The 16,962-nt window shown below is 40.9% G+C and overlaps 1 protein-coding gene across 40 annotated transcripts in view; it reads left to right on the top strand.

Moving 5' to 3' along the window:
• Window positions 1–16,962, top strand: part of LDB3 (LIM domain binding 3) — a 206,971-nt gene that overhangs the window by 11,817 nt on the left and 178,192 nt on the right. For 29 of the 40 annotated variants that reach the window (XR_006175507.2, XM_042854716.2, XM_042854715.2 and 26 more), the window contains exon 1: window positions 5,487–5,687. The exons of 10 other annotated variants lie outside the window; for them this stretch is intronic. Coding sequence is in view for 28 of the 30 variants with exons in the window: in XM_042854716.2 (XP_042710650.2) it covers window positions 5,502–5,687 (186 nt within the window). In the remaining 2 variants the exon portion in view is untranslated. Of the gene's footprint in view, window positions 1–2,144; window positions 2,164–5,486; window positions 5,688–16,962 lie in introns of those variants that run through there. One more of the 40 variants, XM_042854709.2, reaches the window with a different exon arrangement.

The raw sequence follows: 16,962 nt of genomic DNA, 5'->3' as shown, positions 1-16,962 counted from the left end.
TTGTAGATGGGAAAGATTTTTCTTTCTAATCAGCAACTAAGCAGTTATTGAACAGTTCTAATTCAGCAGCTGGAAATTTTGCTCCCGATTTGATTTTTGTGAAGTCAGTCTTAAGTATTATTTCAGACTATTTAGATATAGAAGCAGAAATGTATAGTCCAGATGTGTTCTGATTCCTTCCCAAAATTAGCTGCAGCAGGAGTTCCAGTTTTTGTGGTGGACGCAGGAGAGGTTAGTTATTTAACAAAATGTGAAAAGAATAACAAACTGATCTGCTCAGATAAACAGGTAGATGGCAAATAAAAACTGTTTGGGGTGCAACATACTATCAACACTCATTTGGAAAGCTGAACTTTATCTGATCCTCCAGCATTTGAAGCTTTTAATACAAAATTTATTATGTTGACTTTTGGAAACAAAACTGATTCTTTGCGCCAGTCGTGAGTCAAAGATTTCAGCAAGCTTTTGAAATCCTGGGAAACTATCTATTTTAACCTTTATGCCATAAAGCTCTGTCTTATTTGCTCTCCCTTGTATATATGCATAGTGTGTGACACTCTATTCAAGGCTGAGTCTGCATTAATTTCAGGTTGCTAAATTTATATGCTCCTACTCTGATAGGAGGAACCCTTTCTTTATCCTCTCTGCAAAGGTATCATTGTTCAGTACTGTTATTAAAGAAGGCTGCCCTGTTGTCAGCAATACAAAAATATTGTCACAAAAATAAAAATTTACTTTTCCAGTTTTAAACTAATTTTAGTACCCTAGCTACTGCTAGTCTCCCCTTATCCCACACAAGGTAAGGATATAATAGACTGCTTATGCTAGATTTGCTAATATCGTGTAGATGTACTTGTGACATTTTACCAACCTTTATTGTGAGGTCCTAGTTATTATTTGTAGTGCCTAGAGGCTACCAATCAAGGATCAAGGGCCCCATTTTGCTGACTGTGTATACACAGAAATGAAAAGACAGTTGTTGCCCTAAAGAACTTAAAATCTCAGGCCCTGATCACTGAGCGAGTCCCATTGACTTCAGGGGGACTGCTGAATGCATATAATTTAAGCATGAGTGTAAATCTTTGCAGGATCAAAGCCCAAAAAAGTGCTTCAGCTTCTCTGAGCACCCTCAACTGCCAGTGATCTCAACACCTTTGAGCCCTTCATCAGGCTGACTTTTGCTTGCACTGATAATGTCAAATATGATGTGAGGCTGTTTGAAATCTTGCCCAGTGAAACATTTATTCTTGGGAATATTACTCTGGAATTGTGTTTTGTATCCAATATAAAATAACAGCAGATCATGGTATGTTTCTGTACATGAAAATGTACACAGCCTTCCCCCCCCCCCCTCAGAGAGGGGGATGGGTGGGAATAGGAATGTTTGGAAGCTGCGTTATTTTTAAATTGGAACATTGTATCCCATAGCTTTTGGTGGTGATAGCTTAATAAACCCTGTTTTTATATAAATATCCCAAAACAGATCAAGAGACCCCCATTGTCAGCAATTAATTTGCAGTCATAAGTGAGGCAAGCTGTGAACTCAGTCAGATAGCACACACAAAAATGTTATTGCAGGAATAATACTTTACTTTAAAATTATGAGCCAAGTTCTGTTCTCAGGGAACACAATGCTCCATGAATCTCCAAGTGCTGTCAATGGAGATTACACATGCTTATCTGATCCCAGAATTTGACCCATAGTAGCATGTGATAGGACCGGAACCTCCAACTCTTCCCAAAGCAGCATATGCGAGTAGGTAGAGCCCTGGATTGAGACTCAGGAGTCCTGAGTTGTATTCCCAGCTCTGCTGCTGGATGACCTTGGGCAAGTTACTTTACTTGTTCTTTGTGCCTCCATCTCCCTTCTGTAAAATGGGAGAAACAAAAACCTCTGTTAAAACCCTTGGAGATCTCACTGATGAAAAATACTATATAAGAGCTTTTATTATGATTTCCCTTCCTAAGACTGGCATTTACATTTTAAACAGTGGGCGATGAAGGAGAATTGCCAGAAATAAATGGTCTGATGGCTGGTTTGTTTTTTAATGCTCTCTGAGGCACTATCATTTGTTTCCTTCTGGGAGGTCCAGGTGATCAAATCCCTGCCAAGTCTTGAACAGCTTGAGACACAGGAGTTCCAGTCAATCAGCTGAATGACAGGTGAAGACATATCTTTGTGTTCCCGTGAAATGGAGCATTGTGCCTAATACCCTGTTCTTTATCTAAAAATAAGTGTCTGTGGTGTCAGCACTGGGGTAGGAGGGGAAAGCCAGCACGGAAGATTTAAGGTAACCCTGCAGCTTCATGCTCCTTGAACTATGGAATTAGCAAATAAAAGAAGTCTTTGTAGTTTCATGGGTTTTTTCAATCCCCCACCTCACAGCTCCTCACACCCTGTAGGGGTAACCTTGCCATGCAGCAGGATAGGCAAATGTCTAGGGTAGCGTTTTGCTCTATTCTACATTTCAGTAGATCTGAGTACCTGTCACTCCTGTTTAAATGAATGGGAGTTACAGGTGCTCAGTTCCACTGAAAGCTGTTGCCAATGGCCTGATTGTGTGAGTGACTCTGGTCCTTTCTAAATTGATGAGCCCAGCAAAAATCCTAGTGCTGATGTGATCCATTTTCTTCTAAAGCTTGTGTGTACTCTTCATTGACTAGTGGTGAGGAGGAGCAGGATGCTCTGAGACAACAATTGCATTGACACACTTAATGCTCTATTTTTCCCTGTGTAAGAAAGGGGGCTGTGTAAATTAAACATTTTGCTGCTGGTCTGCCATGTTACCTAATAGGCTATCATCATTCCAGTACTTAGATACCATGGTTGATTAATGTTATATTAAAAATAGGTAGATTCTCTTCATGTTCCAGTGAAATGTAGAATGCCAGCAACAGTCCAGAGAGAAACAAGAGGCACCTGAATTGGCTTATATTGAAACCATAGTTTAAATTTGAGTGGAGAGATGCCCCAAGTGATATATAGTGTCGTTACATATGGTTGATCAATCTACAATATGATATTTCTAATTCATCCACCACTGTATTGGCTGGGCACTATTTATATAATATATAAATTTACTGTTGCCTTCAGCGCCAACTCAGAAGCCAGAACTTTGGGGCTGGTAAAAATGGCAAAAAACGTCTGTGGTTTTTGGTTTTGGTTTTTTAAATGAAGAGAATAGAAGGTGTGACAGGATTGTGAGCATTATGGGTGAACAGTGGGAGGAAGGAAACTGAAGAAATGGAACCTCCTCACCAATTCGTATACTTATGCTGCTAATAAGAAAAACAGTCTGGGACTGCTTAAGTAAACCATTTTATATGGCATTGGAAGAATATGAATGGTTTTTTTATTATTATTATTATTTATTTATTTTTACTACCATCCTTTCCTCCTTACTAACTCTTCCACCCTTACCACCACACACACAGAGGTATACACCATCCTTCATGAGGAGATATTAATGTGACAGCACTTCCCCTTTGAGGGACTATAATGTATATGAGAATTCCCCTGGTGCTTTTGTTTAACTTGCTGTACCTGGAGACTCCTCACCTTGCATAGTGTACTAGTGATAATGATGGGAGCCCCCCTTAGTTTTCTTCACTACTGAAGGCAGTGGAGCCTTGGGTCATCTTTTGAAGCATCATCCCTTCCCCACCATCAGAGTGATTTGTCATTTAATCATCCGGACACCTGAGTGCTACTGCATGTGAACTGCCTTCAAAAGGGCAAAATGTACCTGAGTAAATTGATAACACAGAAACTCTGTAGAGGAGCACAGAACTCACTGGAGGCATTAAAGGGGAAATGATAGCATAAATGATGAATTTGCCATGGTGCCTTAGCATAAAAACAAACCATCTTTTGGACAGCAGATATCTGACTTTCTGTTTAGTACACTGACTTCATTCTCTATCTCTGCCTGGTCTAGTGCAGAGATATAGCCTTTGAAAGGGTAAGGGTACCATGGCCTTTTTTGGTATGGAATATGTTAATCCCATTCCGGCAATTCCTGTACTGTTTCCATGACACACCAAAGCCTATCAATCTGTTCTTTTCTCCCTCTTCAAAGATGAAGCAATCAAAAAATTTCCTCTACTCCTGCTCTGACTCTAGCTAGACCCAAGAAGCTTTTCTTAAATAGTAATAAATAATATTTACAAAGTTTAAGAGCATTAAGTTTTGTATGCTAGGCTCTTCCCATCTCCCTCACAGATCATTCTAGCTACCACTCACTGCATAGATATCAGGATGACTTTTTATTGGCAGGTGTACCTGATTTTCCTGTTTAACTTGGGCAGTAGGCAAGCAGGTTTGCGGAAGTGTGTTTGAGTTGTAGCTGTGCATATAACTTCATAACCTTGGGTTACACTGACTAATGACCAAATTCATTTAAAATTATATAATCCTATATGAAGCAGCACATCATATGTAAGTGTGCTGTGTATTCATCCCATATGTGTAGCTGATATTAGTATAACAAACGAATAGAATGCATTTATCATACACCTTTGACCATCTCTGACCACCTCCCCAGGTCTCTACTCACTGATCCATCTCTGCCAAGATTATTTCTAACCTTCTAAGGTGCTGTCATATTTAAAAATCAAACTTTCAGAGGAAAGATTCCTTGCTTCTCTCCCAAATGTGGAATCCTCTGCAATACCTAAACCTACAGCCCAGGAGAGATAATAGCTAGCGCTAGACCACAGAGAAGCTAAAGGTCTGATATCTAGCTATCTACCAATGTTGGAAATGGGACCTTTATACCGCTGGTAAGCAGAGATTTCTCTTTTTTCCCCAATTAGACACAAACAGCCCTTGCTTTAGTTTCTGGAAGGTCCAAGCTATTGGACTTTAATGTCATGCTATTTTCATAGCTATGAAAATCTATTTTAGGTTCTTTTCTATAGAGTTTTAAATTGGTTTCTCTCTCTCCTAGCCCTCCACAGTTGAACTCTCAGTTAACAGCTAGTGGAGGAATAAGGGATATCAAACAGTCCCAATGCAATTTTTTAAGAACACTCAAAGCATGACTAGTTACGTAACAACTGTATGTGTTTCTGATTCATGCTATTGATGGCATGTAATGTGGCGTATACAGGGTTTATCAGCACCCCTTTGGGATGACCTGCTAAACTCACAGGTGACTTAGTGGGTAACAAAGCCATCCCAAACCACTAAAAACCTTTATGCCACACAATCATGTATTTATACTCTGTTTATGTATCATTATTGTGGACAGCTGGAAACAAAGGTACCATCTAGGACAGGGTGGGCAAACTACAGCCTACAGGCTGGGTCCAGCCCATCAGGGTTTTGGATCCGGCCCGCAGGATTGCCACCTCAATGGTACCATGGGCCCCACGCCGTTGCTGGAAGCGGCCAGCACCACGTCCCTGGGGGAGGGCAGCAGAAGGCTCCGTGCGCTGCCCTTGCCTCCAGGCAGTGTCCTTCGCAGCTCCCATTGGCTGGGAATGGGGAACCGCAGCCAATGGGAGCTTTGCGGGAGGTACCCACAGGGGAGGGCAGCACGCGGAGCCCTCTGCTTCACCTCCCTCAGGGGCCACAGGGACATGGTCCCAGCCGCTTCTGGAAGCGTCACGGGGCCGGGGCCAGGGCAGGCAGGGAGCCTGTCTTAGCCCTGCTGCGTGCCACTGCCACCCCAGAGCTGCTCCAGGTAAGCGGCACCAGGCCGGAGCCCAGACCCCCAAACCCCTCCTGCAGCCTGCATCCCAACCCCCTGCCCTGAGCCCCTTCCTGCACACTGCACCCCCTCCCACACCCCACACTCCCTCCCGCACCCCAACCCCCTGCCTGAGCCCTACATTCATGACCCTGCATGCAATTTTCCCACCCAGATGTGGTACTTGGGTCAAAATGTTTGCCCACCCCGATCTAGGATCTCTCAGTACACAAGGACTCATAACTAGCATCTTTTTCCACCTTAGCCTTCTCTAATAATTATTCATACAATGCTCTATGGTCCTCCTCTTAGATCATTAGTTTCCCTACACTCCTCCCTCCTTTGTCTTTTTAATTGTAAGTGATTTTCAACTGCATAATGAACCTAGTATTTGACTAACTGATTCTCCTTCTCCCCCCCCCCCCCACGTTGCCATAAGCTAGCAGTATGTAAAGCTGTAGCAACTGTGAATATACAGTAGATATCTTGCATCCATCCTTTGTTTGGCTCATAGTTTTGTTTTGTTTTTTAATTGAACACCCAATTTCTTGGGTCTGGCCACATTTTTAATTTCAGGAGACATATTTAGGATTGTTAAAATATAGGCCAAAGCAAATGGCGCTCTTACCAGTGCCTGTTACAGTACCTGAGGCCCTGGGCTAAATGGTGGCTGTATATAACAAAAACCTCCATTGCATTGCCCATGTTGGCACAATTATACCAGTTATGTGCCAGCAATCTTTCCTTTGTGTTTCAGCTGCATAATGCAGCTATTCTATTTGTGTATTGAACAAGTGGGGCTGTTTCTTCATTGATCCCTATTCTTGCCTTCTATTGGATCATCAATCTGTATGTGACATCATCTGAGATCACAAGAAAAACATTGAAATCACAGATCCAACATTATGACTAGAACTGGGCAGAAAATGGTTTTCCTGTCCAGTGAGAATTTTTCCAAAAACTTTCATTACTAGACGAAAAGCCAAAATTGGAAAACATTTCACAAACCAGCAAAACAAAAAATAATTCAGTTCGGATCCATCAAAATATTTTGTTTTGCTATTTTCAAAACATTTCATTTCAATTTGTCTTTTTAAAAAACTTGTTTAAATCTAAATTTATTAACTAATCAACAGTTATTTTTACTCGAACTGAAACTTTCTGGTTGTGTGTTTTGTTTTTGTTTTTTTTCCCAAAAAATTTCTGTGTCAGGAGATTAATTGAAACTGACCCTGTTTCACAAACTGTTTCAGCTTCTGATAGGCATTTTGGGGCAGAAAAATGGTTCATTGAAAAATTTCCAACCAGCTGTAATTATGATCTCAATGTAGGAGATTGTAAGCAGATAAAATAGAGAGGAATAAACACTGGATTAAATCATTATACTCAAATGGAATTTTGTACAGGGATGTTGTACAGCTACTCACCACAAATACAAACTTATTCTCATGCATTTTCCTATACCAGGCTAGTAATGTCCCCAAGGCTCAGTGTTCAGTTGCAGCCTTTGATTCCCATCAGGGCCGGCTCCAGCTTTTCTGCCACCCCAAGCATCAAAAAAAAAAAGACAAGCGGCGGCACTTCGGCGGCAGCTCGATTGCGCCGCTTCTTCTGCGGCAGTTCGGCGGCAGGTCCTCCCTCTCTTCCTCTTCGGTGGCAATTCGGCAGCAGCTCAAAGAGGAAGAGAGGGAATGAGGGACCTGCCGCCGAATTTCCGTCTAAGACCCGAACATGCCGCCCCGATACTGGACGGAGTGCCGCCCCTTTGAATTGGCCATCCCAAGCACCTGCTTGCTAAGCTGGTGCTTGGAGCCGGCCCTGACTCCCATTAAAAGATGTGGAAAGACGATGAAGAAATTGTGTGGGGAAAATCTAGCCTAACATGCTGAAAATTGACTCCTGCAAGTCTTGAGGCACTGAAAAGCTTAATTTGTGACAAAATATTTGAGATGCCATCTTTTATATGAATTAAAGGAATATTGCTAACTGAAAATGGATGACTTGTACATAAGGAGAGGACAGCATGTGAAAAGACAATTTCTCCTTATTGGATTATAATTAAAGTCTGCAAATTAAAAAAGTTACCCTGGGAATTAAGAATTAGATCTTGTACAATCTTTTAAATTCTAACTGAAGAATTTAATGTGGAAAACCTTGGTAATCTTCAATAAAAAACATTTAGTAAGAAACTGAATTAATGCCTATATACGGATGGTAATACTAGATTGTTCATGGTATGCCATTCAATCACTACTGTATTTGTACAGATGCTCCCTGACTTATGCAAGCGTTCTGTTCTGGAACGCCTTGCGTAACTCAAATTTTGCGTAAGTCGGTAACGTATACCCGACCATTACGCGCAAAAAAAAAAAAAAACAAAAAAACCATATCTAGCTTACAGAACTTTTTCCGTAAGTGCAGATTTGCATAAGTCGGGTTTGCGTAACCCAGGAGCTGTCTGTATTTAAATATATTGTGTTGACTTGAGCTTTACGTCATTCAAACACAGTGATATATTCTTCAAAATGTGTCAAAACATGGCTAGCAGATGATAAAACAAAAAATGTACTCTTCATTGTCACTGTCACAACTTAATGGTCCAAATCAAAAGAGAACTTCTTGCAAAACAATAATAGCAAGGTCATATATCCTCTAAGCATGGCCCAAACTCAGTCCACTGCTAGAGACAGATATTCTTTGGGAACAGTGTTCAAACATTATCCAGTTTTAAGGCCCTAGAAGAGATCTTCTTAGCCTTGTCATAGATTCTGAGTCTTGTGGGAAAAGGAAAAACCACTTCTGTGTTCTGTTGGGAGGTTTTTCAGCAGCATAAATAGTCAGGTCTTCATCTGTGTTAGTTTCTATATCTGAAAAAAAATCTCCATCCTTGTCTCTGGAATTGAGTACCATGGAAATAAGTATCCACCGGCATATTAACTAACAGCTCTAAATGGCATCTTGAATTGTTTAATATAAAATTATTCCTGTTTACACTGATTGGGTAGTAGGCAGTCATTTTTTCCAGGGCAGCAATGAGATCTTGCCCTTCTTCTCCCTTCAGGAAAACCTGACAGGCCAAATGTGCTGCTGTCATAACTGTGCAAATCCATTGGCAAGGATGGAGTTACCTTCTGCACCTCCCACGCACATAGCCAGGGTTGGTGGCATCTACATCAGAGGATGCCTGTACTTGAATACTGTGAATAAATAGGTTTTGTTCTTTGTTCAAAATCATTCCAAACATATTGATTTGTAGCAATGGCAGCTGATGGATTAGGAAGAGTTCTGCCTTTCATGATACTGGAACTCCGTCATCCTGTCTGCCTTGCTCAGAGTCCAAATGCCAGTTGCTGAGCTATTTTGGCTCCCTCGCTCCTGCTGTTGGTTGGTCATCCTTGCTGTTAATACTGACCTAAACCTTTTTTCTTAAAAGATCATCAGCTCAAAGCTATAAATTAATTATGAGCTACCTATAGCGCATTGATGTACAGCCAGTGTTAGTCAGAATTACTATGCAGCATAAAGACAAATAATAACTGTAAGGCACTATATAACTGGTACCTGGACCAGGCCATAAGTACACTCCTCTAAAGTCTCTGAGGACTGACATTCTATATTTAAAGCATCCTGTAACATAGGAAGCTATTTTGAACTGGAGCTAATGCTCCATTTACTTCACACCTCTGGAATGCTTGCTTGGGACAGGGCATCCAGAACTCCCAAAATACATCTTGTAACCCCAGATTCTTGCACATCATGCCAAATCCAGAATGCTTTGGTGTTAGGGTGCATTTGGGCTGCCTTCCCTTCATCCTGGGAGGTCAGTTGGAGCTGTCCTCTAACTGAGAATGTCAGCATTCCCTTCTAGCCTAGTCACAGCTGGTTCCAGAATGATAGAGAGCAGGTGGTACTGCAGGGGGTGATTTTAAAAAAAAAAAAAGACAGCTAAACCAAGGGAGGATCTTTAATCAGAGCTGGATGAACTTGGTTGGACTAAGAAATAAGCTTCATGTGCTTCTTGTTGAACTTTAGTTAGAAGTTGCAAGAGACAAATACCTTTCTGCTCCCTTGTCCAGTTGCCTTTGTTACAAAAGCCTTTCTGAGAGGTGATTGTTTAGTCAGTGTTTGACTGTAGTGGCCCTCTCTGGAAGTATTAATCGGATTTCTCCAGGTCCCTTCTAGCATAAAGAATTATTTGGGATAAAATCTCTTACCTAACTAAATGTGCTGTTCACAGGGGAGTGCTGTTCACAGGGGAGATGAAGGTAGAATATGAGCATGTTTATCCTTTGTGTATTCTGATGACAATGTAGGTCTGGTGTGGCTTCCATAAATTTCACTGTATGTATTCCTTTATCTTTTGTACTGGTGTGATTTAGAAAGTGAGGACTTTATATCCGACTGAAAATAGTGGCATCAAGAAGATATGCTTTCCTAAACATTAAAAAAAGAACAGGAGTACTTGTGCCTTATGCTCCGATAAATTTGTTAGTCTCTAAGGTGCCACAAGTACTCCTCATTCTTTTTGGAAAATATAGAAGATACTCTGGGACTGAAGTTCAAATTAGTCCAACCTGGGGAAACCCACCGGCTTTCTCATGAGCGATCCTTGGCTGTTGTCTTAGTCTGTATCCACAAAAAGAACAGCTTAACATGGCTGCTACTCTGAAAACTAAACATTAAAGAAACCATGTGAATGGTGATCGGTTTTCATTGATTGATCTAAAGTTAACATTTAATTTTTGCCTACCACTTACATTTTAATTCTGTATGCCTTGTCAGTGTATTGTATTTATGGCCATAGTTAAAGCTGTGTGTTGGTAGCTCAGGGTTAGAGTGAAGACATGTAGGTGGTGGGAAGGAAGTCTTAGTTGAGGTTGAGAAGGGGAACTGATGAATGGAGTGAAGAGGGGCGTTCCAATGAGTCAGGTGCTTATTTCCTGATGTTTACTTTGTATCTGGTGAAATGCACAGTCTAACATCCTTAACTCAAATGTAACAGCTTATGTTTGTGCGTCTTGTTTTTCTGGGTGGGAATTTCTCATTTTTTAATTGTGTGTATTGATTATTGACAGCCAGCTACATGGATAGATATCAACGTTACTGTGTTTATGCTTTTTTTTAATTAGTGGAGCTCTGGTGTCTCCTATTTGGCCTCCTTTCCCACCCCAGCACCCAGCTTCCTCCTCCTGGCCCCATGCATAGCTTCACCCCTCCCTTTCCTACACCCCTCAGCCTTCCACCTATAGAAACCTATTTCTCCATGCTGCCCTCTCTGTCTGCTTCTCCTAGCCCTGATGCTCACCCACATCCCTATTCCCCACCATGTGCGGACAAGGAACCCTCTCCCTCCTCCCCCCCCCTGCCGGCACAGTTCTGTTAATTTAGATGGAATGTATGAGCCCCAAGAGTTAAAGGGGTTAATATAATCCAGTCACTGTCCAGTGTTAAAGAAGGTTCAGGGTTTGGTATACAGCGACCTTACCCTGCTTAGTGTACACTATAAAATTCATGCCAAAAGTTAGAAAATTATTGATTCTCACACACACACACACACACATCGAAACAATGTAAAGAGCATTGAAATGACAGTTAATTATCCAAAACAAACTTAATCAAAACCTATCAAAGTCCCTTTTTTGGAGTCAATGAATATTGATTAAATTCTCTTCAGCCAAACAGTCTTTCTTGGTGGGTAAGAAAGGGTTTAGTTCTGTACTTCAGTTCTGTGTTGGGAATGATAGTCACTTTCCTGCTTAAGATAAAACAGACACAGAAGGGAGGGAAAAAAGAGGATTGTAAAGATGAGGGAAATGCAGCTTTTGTTAATATTCTCAGGATACAGGGAGGCTCGTCAGTCAAGGACAGATGCTTTGGTCTGGCAGGTCGGCTGTGACAGTTGTTGCTCTAGACCCCATCTCACTTCCCAGGTCAGGAACATCATCTGGTTGGTCTGGTCAGGTTCCTCTCCTTCACTGCTCCTCAGGCTGGGCAGAGCTGGGTGGGCCATCTCATCTCGCTGTACTGGTGCTGTGCAGTACTGTTGATTTCAGGATCAGGTGAAAAGTTTTGAGAGTGAGGACATGAGGAAGACCAGGGGGTGGGACGTGGTGAGCCACTACACAAACAATGAGTTAGTGTGTGTGTGTGTGTGTGTGTGTGTATAATATATATAAATTGTATTAGAAATATATTAAAAGGGTGATTTTCATATTCACATGTGAATCAATACAGGCCTGATCCAACCCTCAATGAAGAGACTCCCACTGATTTAAATGAACATTGGATTGGGCCTTAGATGATCATGAATAAATCAAGTGTGTCAAATATATTTTCCTTTATATAGCTTGCACAAAGAAGCATTCCATGTTATGGGAAGCACAGCAAAATATAAAAATATCAAGCAAAAGTTAAGCATGCTTTTGAGAACCTTTAAATTTGGTACTGTTCTTACTCTTTTTTTCATAGCTGAAATGGGAAGGCATTGGGAATCAGTAGTACACTTGTTCAGTGCATGGGACTACTTTGTGATGACCTCATCAAATTGTGGAAGAACATTATGTTAGGATTTGTTATAATGTTTGTATAGTTTTGGGGAAGCAGTAGTTGTTTGTGCTTGAGTATTCATAGGGCAGAGCAAAAAGTGATCATTGTTCCCACAGTACTGAATACATATTTCCAATTTGATTGACAGACTGAGATGGTGGGATATCTTCCCTCTGCATATCAAGGGGCTGGCAGTGAATGAAACCAAAACTAGAACTGAGATGCTTTATTTAGCCACTGAACAGGTGCAATGCAGGCAACTGCAGTGTGAGCTTTCATCCCCTCCACTCTCAATTCCCTACAGTTAGTGTGTCCTAAAGGCTTACCCTCGAAAGGGGCAGGACACTCCCTTGTACAGTATTACATTTTTATATATAACGCGCACAGATCTATATACATAGATATAGATATAATAGTGAGGGAAACCAAGGCCATATCAGAGTCTCAGGCTATTTTATAAGATTTGTGGGTGTCTTCTCTCTCCACTGACCTGAACGTTTGGTTAAAATACTTAATCTTAGTTTTTAGTAACTTTTCTATATTTGTCTGCTTAATAAAACCCTTACATGTTTGGGCAAATGAGGAATCTGAGGCAGAGAAAACCATTAAAAAAATCATTTAATAAAAAACCCAACATGTTGTGTCTGTCTCTTATTAAACAGACAGTCCAATTCACTTTAATCTGAGGTAATTTAGGCAAGAGGAATTTCAAGAAATAAATTACTTTTGCCAAAATAAGGCCTGATCCAGCTCTCATTGTCCTCAGCAGGAAGTTGAATTGTGGGCCCCAAAATAGGCATTTTTTAACTTAAACATCTACGTCCATGTTTAGGTACCCAAATTTGGAGATTTTGGACCTAGGTCTAAAACTTGTCGCATGAGAAAGTTATATTAGTGGGCTATAAACCTCCATGCATTAGGATAGAAACCAACTTATAAATTAAGGGGTAGGAAGAAACTTTCTTTGTGGCCAGGCTATTCTAAATCATCTACTCTGTTTGTGAGAGGCGGGGTGGTTCTCTGTTTTTTACCTTTCTCTGAAGCATCTGGTTCTGGCTTTTATCAGAAACAGGATACCGGAGTTGATGGACCATGGGTCTGACCAAGGTTGTCTTATCTTTAAATGAGCCAAGAATGATAAGGTTCCTTTCAGCACAATATTTTTCCATGTAAACCACTCTGGTTTTTTTGTTTTTTGTTTTGTTATTTTTATGTTAATCGGGGACTGGACTAGAAAGGGCTGATTTTGTAGGAATGCATCTGGGCACTTTTAGACAAAAAGCATAACAGCAGGATATGTGTTCTCTTGTGAAATTTTTACTGTACCCTTATCTTGACACACTTGCATACTAAAATGAAATTCAATAGAAGTTAATTTTTTCATGCTTTCATTACTCATTTGTATCTTTCTGACTGCCTGTGACTTTAAGGGGTTAGAGTGAGCACCTTGAAAATGTGAAAGTTGAAATGTATTTATTTAATAAACTGCAACATTGAACCCTCCAAAGCCTCCAGATTTATTATTGTAGAGGAAAGTGAGGAAATAGGAGCTCAAATAAAAGCACATCTATTTGGAAAGACTGCAAACCATGAGAATAAATGGATGGTGCGGAGGGTAATGTTGACTTTTGGTATATTTTTGTTTTGGTTTTAGTTTCACATTTTTGGTTGGCACCCAAGAAATGTCTCCCCTCCCCCCCAAAATGGCATGTAAATCATACAGTAATGCATGCATTTTATCTTGTGATTTAAATGGGTCATAGAAACTTCTCCAGCTTTGCTCTTGTATGTCTAGATGAGTCATAGATCCCCTTGATTTAAAATATACATCCTTCTCTCTTATTTCTGGCCGCATTGCACATTACTCTTTATTGCTACTTTCTTTTCCTTCAGTACAAGAATAAGCAAAATATTTGGCCTGCTCCAGTGGGAAAGTTTTAGTTAGATAACACTTCATCTATACTGTCAACTGATGGGCTAGTGGATAGGGTGCTTGGCTGGGAGTCTGGAGACCTGGGTGCTGATCTCAGCTCTACTACTGACCTAATCTGATCTTGAGCAAGTTGTTTCATCTCTGTGTCTCTTTCCTCATCTGCTGTTTCTTTCTTGACTGTATGTTCTTCTGGGCAGGTATAGTCTCTCCCTGAATGCTTACAATGCCTAGCACAATGGGGTCTGAATCTCAGATGGGACTTTTAGACACTACTATAATGCAAATAATAAATAACTACTAATTTGACTCTCTCTTGACTGTTTCATTTGCTTTGTGAGAATTCTTCTGGGACCTTGCATGGCTTTAAGAACAGGACTACTTGTGGCACCTTAGAGACTAACACATTTATTAGAGCATAAGCTTTCGTGGGCTACAGCCCACTTCTTCGGATGCATGGCTTTGTATTCTAACTGGCTTATATCATGACCTTTCTCAATTTGAGACATTTAAAAAGTGTTCCAGTGCCCCTCTGTTTATGGAGTGCTGTGTTTTAAATGGACTTAAAATTGCCTGTATGAGTATTAACCTCCATTTAGCCTTCTATAATCTGACTTATTGAAAATTATTCTCTCTTCCTTTCCCCCCCATGTCTTCAAACCCCTATGTTCACCCTTTTACAACCAATTTAATTACAGACTATGACAAAGTCAAAGCAGACGGCTGTAAGAGAGTAGTGGAAGGCAGGTATATCAGCCCTAGAATGAACAGAAAAGAGTTGAACTCAGGTCAACTAGGGACCCCTGAGTCCAATTAATGGCTGCCTCTGACCTTTAACCATCCCCACTCTCCTTCCAGTGAGCAAGAGGGAGGAGAAAAGTGAGACAACCTGCAGCAGGGAGAAAAGACGTCTCCTGGGTGGAAGGCTGCTCTCCTCTCTGTAGAGGAAGCAACCAAACTAACTGCCTGTTTAAGGAAGGACTGGCTCTCAGAAACCAGCATAACAAGGCAACAGCCCAGAGAGGTGGCAGGGAAAGGTATTCCCTTTTTGTATTATGAATTTGTTTCTTTGGTTTGGCTGAAGAGCACTCCTTGGGCCTACCCTTGGGCCCACCTTGTAAAATACTGAAAAATAAAACCTGAGTGAGGAATAAAAATTCTCCAGAGGGGGGGATGGTTTGCTCCAGCTCCCCACCACCAGGGGGGGAGGTGAAGGAGGTGCCCTGCTGCAAGATTGAATAATCTCTTCCACAAGAAGAGTTCTTCTTCCCTTGGGCTAAAGTACATGTTGCCAAATGTATCAAAGGAGTCCATCATAGATTCATAGGACTGGAAGGGACCTCCAAAGGTCTTCTAGTCCAGTCCCCTGCACTAATGGCAGGACTACATATTATCTAGACCATCCCTGACAGGTGTTTGTCAAACCTGCTCTTAAAAATGTCCAATGATGGAGATTCCACAACCTCCCTAGGCAATTTTTTCCAGTGCTTAACTACCCTGACAGTTAAGAAGTTTTTCCTAATGTCCAACCTAAACCGCCCTTGCTGCAATTTAAACCCACTGCTTCTTATCCTATCCTCAGAGGTTAAGGAGAACAAATTTTCTCCCTCCTCCTTGTAGCAACCTTTTATGTACTTGAAAACTGTTATCATGTCCACTCTTAGTCTTCTCTTTTCCAGACTAAACAAACCCATTTTTTTTTCAATCTTCCCTCATAGGTCATGTTTTCTAGACGTTTAATCATTTTTGTTGCTCTTTTCTGGACTTTCTCCATAGTTAAGATTACATTGGAGCTTTCACTGAAACATTCTGCCAACCTCGTTCCATTTTCACAAGCTTTTTGAAATTTCTGAATTCTATCAAGTATTGATATACCTAGGGAGCACGATCAAGACTAGGCAAACACTAACATTTAAAGTGGAATAGGCATTCAGAGAGGAGGTGGTGTTAGCAAGCCAGTTGTCTGCTGCTGGAGATTTGATTTCGGATCCTAGCTTAGATTGTAAATGGAAATGACCTTGATAATTCTTACCCCATATCCTAATGTTCATAAAACCATCAACATTTGGCACAGTCAAATCATACATTTTCTATTAGGACTGGAATATTTTATGGAGGCTTAGGCTGGGATTGAGGTATATTAATAAGCATGTGGGAACTCAGGTCTGAAATAGCAGAGAGTACTGCAAGTCAGGAGTATGTGGCAATAATAGAACCATATGGAGGCAGTTTAAATTCTGCTTCATTCTAGCTACTAGTAAACATCCCTTTTTAACACCAAAATCACCTGCTATTTTATTTTTAAAAAGAAGTAGAAAAAGTGAAGGAAAATAGCCTTCTTTTCCTGTTTACTGCTCACTCACAACATCTGCAATGGCAGAGAATGAAGTTGATTTTTAAGCACTGAACCAAATGTCATTTTAAATAGTTACTTTTATGAGTAATAGGGAAAGAACACTTCCACATTTTACTCAGGTAAATTGTATATCAGTTGAGACGGAGATCAAATTAATCCCTTATCTAAGGGGTTGAAAACAATTGGTTTCAGTGAAATTGAATCTGCTTATGGTCCCTAAGGGCCTGTCCAAAGGGCACCGAAGTCAGATGAGTTAAGAACACAATACAAGTGAACACTCCTGTGACGGGTTGAATCACAGAAACCCCCTTGGGAACAGTCACCTGACCTGCAAAGACTACCTCTGCTCCTGTTTTCCCTGCCAGCTCAGGACTCCAGCACCATGTCTTGCTGAGCCAGACACTCCTGTCTGCTCCAACACAGACCCAGGGTCTGAA

Source organism: Chrysemys picta, chromosome 7, assembly GCF_011386835.1.
Source record: "Chrysemys picta bellii isolate R12L10 chromosome 7, ASM1138683v2, whole genome shotgun sequence".
NCBI lineage: Eukaryota > Metazoa > Chordata > Testudines > Emydidae > Chrysemys > Chrysemys picta.
The sequence above is the reverse complement of the archived record's forward strand: the minus strand, read 5'-3'. Positions and strand labels throughout refer to the sequence as shown.